Source organism: Stegodyphus dumicola, chromosome 6, assembly GCF_044657685.1.
Source record: "Stegodyphus dumicola isolate Sdum_Otavi_A_Nest chromosome 6, ASM4465768v1".
NCBI classification, from domain to species: Eukaryota; Metazoa; Arthropoda; class Arachnida; order Araneae; family Eresidae; genus Stegodyphus; species Stegodyphus dumicola.
In genome coordinates, this window is record NC_140773.1 from 137,154,686 (window position 1) to 137,160,685 (window position 6,000).

The 6,000-nt window shown below is 28.0% G+C and overlaps 1 protein-coding gene across 1 annotated transcript in view; it reads right to left on the bottom strand.

Moving 5' to 3' along the window:
* Positions 1-5,535, bottom strand: part of LOC118190066 (uncharacterized) — a 258,700-nt gene extending 253,165 nt beyond the window's left edge. Inside the window, exon 1 of the mRNA XM_085818915.1 lies at positions 5,400-5,535. Coding sequence (XP_085675041.1) covers positions 5,400-5,442 — 43 coding nt within the window. The 5' untranslated portion in view covers positions 5,443-5,535. The remainder of the gene's footprint in view (positions 1-5,399) is intronic.
* Positions 5,536-6,000: the final 465 nt, after the last annotated feature.

Here is a 6,000-nt window from a genome sequence, read left to right on the forward strand (position 1 = left end):
TTTGTCTTCACAGATGTAATTCGTCAAATTCAGATAGATATATGCGCTGCAATAAATAGTGTGAAGCAGCATAAAAAAATAACAAACAGGAATTACGCAAACAAGGAAGGAAAGAATCGAGGATTTACTTAACAAGCGCAGGTATGGAATGATTTCACGATTAGAATTCCTAAGACGTGTTTCATGTTACCCAAAAATTGTAAGTTAATTATTGCAATCCATCTGCTATTAATTTCAATACTGCTAAAAAATTTGTAATTAAATTCTATTATAAATCACATGAACTTGTTACATTATAAATTGCAACAGTAAGACATATCATTAGCGTTATATAACGACCTCTTTGTTAACAAATAATTTCAAATAATTAATTTTACAAATAATTCAGTCTGAAACTAGGTTAGAAAATAAACTGCCAGCTGAAGATTAAGCTTGTCCAAGGTGTTAGAAACATCTTCTATTAACTAGAGTTGCGATGCAAGAATTTGTAAAAATTATCACTTAAATATAAATTGTCATAAATACAATACAAAATATATAAATTCTACATACATGAAAACTTGAATACAGTCCAACAATATGTGAAAGAGGAATGGATTAAAAGGAAACTGAAAATCCCAAGATGTAAATATAAGAAAGTTCGGGTTTTTTTTTTTTTTTTTTTTTTTTTTTTTTTTTTTTTTTTTTTTTTTTGTTGTTGTTAATTATGAAAATTCTGCAGACGCACATAATTATCAATTTATGAATTAAATGTGCATTAGAAATTAAATGTATGCCAAAGTACATCAGGTAGAGTAACTGAAAAACAGAATAAATATTTAAACGTTTCTAGTATTAAAATATGGAATTTGTAAGAAAGTTAAATAACTTTAAAATAACTTCGATGATTAAAAATGGAAAGCTTAATAAGGCATATATTGCAATAATATTAATGTGAATTTAGAACCACTTAAGAAAACCAATTTTTAGATTTAATAAGGAGAATTGTTTAAATTAAATTAGAAATGTTTACCGAAAATGGTAAATTTTAAAGTTAAAAACCATTCTGCTACCTAAGAATATTTGTTAATATTTATCTAGGCAAGAAACTTATTTAAGGTGCTTTACAAATCCGATATTTGATACGTTGATTATGTATTAGTGTTGTGTATGTCATTAATCTATCAATTTCATTATTAATTCATAATATATATGTATCAGTTTTGAATAATGAATTATATATATATATATATATCAGCGACTAAAATCTACAACTTGGAAAGTTTTTAATTCTTACAGAGAATAAAAAAGACCTGGCTCATCATTCTTTTAACCATCATAAAACTTTAAAATGAGTGTAAAAGAAATTCATTTTTACTTTAAGCACACGTCAGACATTAAATTAGTATTTGTTTTATATGCACAATTTTTACAATATTGAAAAAGGAAAATAGAGGCTTGCAGTCTCAATAAAATGTCCCATTAATGGCGATAAATGACTTTTTGTAGCACCCAATCTTCTTGGTGAAGAAAGAGGTGCCAGGAAACGTCGCGCAGTTCGTGGATTAGATAAGGGGGGGAGGGATCTTCGATCAAATTTCTCGCAGTTCGTACCCTACCGTTTTGAAAGATATTTTTTTGTCGTTTAATGTTTTAATGTTACCAAGGATGGGCTCCAATTGCGCGAATGAAAATCCTGCCCCCTCCCCCGTCCTGCTATAGTCCAACCGCGCGAATCAAAATTCCTTTCCCCCACTGCCTACAGGGTTACAATTTAACTTTTTGAAGCCAATTGTAGTCAAGAGGAAAATAAAAATAAAGAAAGAGAATAACATATCAACAATCAGAAGAACAAGTAAAGAATATCTTACAGGCAGGCTAATTACTTGAATAATAGTAATAAATGGGAGAGCTAATACAGAAAATAAAAGGTATCGGTAAAATATACATATTAGCATTACAAACATCTTTCATTGATTACAATATTAGAGCTAAGAGTATTATAATAATATCGTAAATTAAATAATTATAAAGCATACCAATCATATTTTTTATAAATTGCATCAATAATAGTCAAGATGTCTGAACTAAACTGGAAAATTTAATATAGTTCACTGACGTACAAAAGATTATACCCAATCAAAGTGTGTTAAAGTGTGCTAGAAATACTTTTCGTTAATTAAAGTAATCATGTAAATGTTTACAGAAATTAATAGTTAAATTTAAAAAAAGCTTAGCATGAAATCTATTATAACATTACTATGCGTTTGGAACACTGACATATAAACTGTAAATAAATTTAAATCATTATTCTAAGAAGTTTTTTCTAAAATTTATCTAGAAGAAAAGAATTAGATAAACAGTACTGCAAATTAATATAATCAATAAGGCCTCTCAATAAATAAAAGTTTATTTTTTTAACCAAAACCTAGAAATTGGGGTGCAAACGTTTGTGTAATGTACTTGGAAATATCTGAACATATAATTAATTAGAAACGTATGACTAAATTAAAAACAAGCTAATTAATAGAAACATTAAGCTTAATTTCATTCAATCTAAAACAAGCAATCGATCAGAAGCTCCACATAACTAAAGTTTTATTGCTATTTTACGTAAATTTGCGTACAAAATAAATATTTGCACTTGTAAAAGAAGTGGATAATATACAAGAATTAGATAGTCAACAAGAATTAAAATATAGTGGTTAGTAATATAACCACTTGTCAGAAGGTATTCTAAGTTACCATAGCTACAGAAATTGAATGACTATAGAAAACTCATAAAGTTAAGCGCTACAGTGTGAAAAGAAAATTCTGCAATAAAAATGTTAAAAAATTTAGATGGAGAATAATCCTTAATTTATTGATATCCATATAAACTCTGTGCTTTTGGTAAAGGTTACATATAATTTGGATCGACGTATCAATAATCAAATCCGAGTTAATTTCTTTCCTTATTTTTTCATATTAAAGAGATTTGTAAAAAGATATGCTAAGGTGAAAATTTTTGCAACATTTTTAAAGAATAAATTTTAAAAAATATTTTTGCTTCATGAACTGAAATTTTTGCGATACATTTTTACACAGTAAATAAGTACAAAAAAAGATAAAGCTGGGGGATTTCTGGGATTAGAAACTCGGGTCGAACTACCTATGTTTAGTGACTCTCCGCTTGATCATAAGACCTTTTGAAATTAAGATGAACAATATATTAAAGAAAATAGAAGATAACAGCGCACGTCAGAACAAAAGTGGGCTGAATTAGAGATTTACATGTTTGGTGAATGAGTTAAACTTATCTGTATGCCATTATGAAATATTATGAATGTAGCATAAAAGCATCAGCGGAGAAGGCAATGGGAATCTAAATCATTGTAATCTAAATGTATAACATTATCAATATCTGCTATTAATTTCAATACTGCTGAAAAAATTTATAATTAAATTCTATTATAAATCACATGAACTTGTTGCATTTATAAATTACAACAGTTAGAAATATTATTAGCATGATTTAACGACCATCTTCGTTAACAAATAATTTCAAATAATTAATTTTACAAATAATTCAGCCTGAAACTAGGTTAGAAAATAAGCTGCATGCTGAAGATTAAGCTTTACCAAAAGGTGTTAGAAATATATTCTCTTAATTAGAGTTACGATGCAAGAATTTGTAAAAATTATCATTTAAATATAAACTGGATAAATACAATACAAAATATATAAATTCTAAATACATGAAAAGTTGAATACTGTGCAACAATATGTGAAAAAGGAATGGATAAAAAGGAACTCAAAATCCCATGATATGAATATAAGGGAGTTCAAATTTTTTTTGTTAATTATGAAAGTTCTGCAGACGCTCATAATTATCAATGTATTAATTAAATGTTTATTAGAAATTAAATGTATGCCAAAGTACATCAGGTAGAGTAACTGGAAAACAGACTAAATATTTAAACGTTTCTAGTATTAAAATACGGACTTTTTTACAAAGTCCGTATTTTAATAACTTAGTCCGTATTTTAATAAGTTAAATAACCTTAAAAAACTTCAATGACTAAAAATAAAAAGCTTAATACGGCAATATATTGCAATAATATTAGTGTGAATTTAGAACCACTTAAGAAATCCAATTTTTAGATTTAATAAAGGGAATTGTTTAAATTAAATTAGAACTGTTTACCTAAAATGGTAAATCTGAAAGTTAAAACCAATCTGCTATCTAACAAGATCTGTTAATATTTATCTAGACAAGAAACTTATTTAAGGTACGCTACAAATCCCATATTTAATAGGTTGATTATGTATCAGTTTTGTGTAGGGCTTTAATCTATCATTTTATTATTCAAAACTGATATGTATATATCAGCGACTAAAATCTACAATTTGGAAAGTTTTTAATTCTTACAGAGAATAAAAAAGATCTGGTTCATCATTCTTTTAAGCATCATAAAACTTTAAAATGAGTGTAAAAGAAATTCATTTTTACTTTAGCACACGACAGACTTTAAATTAATATATGTTTCGTATGCTCAATTTTTTACAATATTGATAAACAAAAATAAAGGTTTGCAGTCTCAATAAAATGCCCCATTAGTGGCGATAAATGACTTTTTGTAGCACCCAATCTTCTTGGGAATTCAAGTTCTTAGAAAGAGGTGGCAGGAAAAAGTCGCGCAGTTCGTCTATTAGGTAAGAATGGGGAGGGGGAGGATCTTCGATTCAATTTCGTGCATTCGTACCTACCGTTACCAAAATAGTCGTGGGCAAAAGTGATTGCATTAGGCTCCGCCTAATGTATTTGTAAAATACATATGATATCATCCAAACTCTAAAAATTAAAATATAAAAATAAATCAAACTTTTGTAAAGTCACAGTAATCTCAGCTCTAAGTTGCTTATCAGAGATATGAGTAATTAGCCCAAAACATTAAAACGAAGTGCCAGATACACGAATGAAGGTTTGAAATTTTCAGAACTGAAGATTGTATGCCAAATAAAGCTTTTACGCATTTTGAATTAGAATCAGGTTAATATCATTACGTGAGACTAGAAGACATTATGAGACGTCCAAGTTGATCATTCATCTAAAAGAAATAAAAGATTTTGCTTGAATTGTTAGATTTTCTTTGCTTGAAAAAAGTGAATCTCAGTTATATTAACAAGAAGTAGACTTAGTTATACTAATTTAAATAACATGAGGTAAACAATAGCGTTTATTTCATGATTCTTAAGGCAGTAGTTGGTACTGATACACTAGAGTACGTAAGAACGAACCATCTCAATAAATAAATAAATAAATAAATAAATAAAATTAAAAAAAATTAAAAAAAAACCTTCTAACTTCATTCATGGTAAGTTTATTATTATTAAGACATAATTATCTCTGAATACAGAAGCGAAATTGATTTTCTTACCTCTTGGAATTAAAAAAATACTTAATATAGTTTCGAATAACATTTTTTTGACCTATTAGTTCCGATGTAGAACAGTTCAACGCCTATAAAATCAGTGGTAGGATATGAACTGGGCGAAATTTAATTGAAGACCCCATTCTTATCTAATCCACGAACTGCGCGATGTTTTCATATTCCCTCTTTCTAAGAAGAAGGGTGCTACAAAAAGTCATTTATCGCCACTAATGGGACATTTTATTAAGACTTCAATCCGCTATTTCTTTTAACAGATATTGTAAAAATTGTGCATACAAAACAAATATTATTTTAAAATCTGGCATGTGCTAAAGTAAAAATGAATTTCTTTTACACTCATTTTAAAGTTTTATGATGCTTAAAAGAATAATGATCCAAATTATTTTTATTCTCTGAAAGAATTAAAAACTTTCTAAGTTGTGGATTTTAACTGCTGATACATTTATATATCAGTTTTGAATAATAATGTGGTGTGGTGTTGTGGTGTATTTAATTATGGCAAAGCACACTAGGGCTATCTGCCTAAGGGGAGGGATGCCTTCGTGGAGAACTTCCGAAGGAAAACTGGCTCGTATACACGTTACAC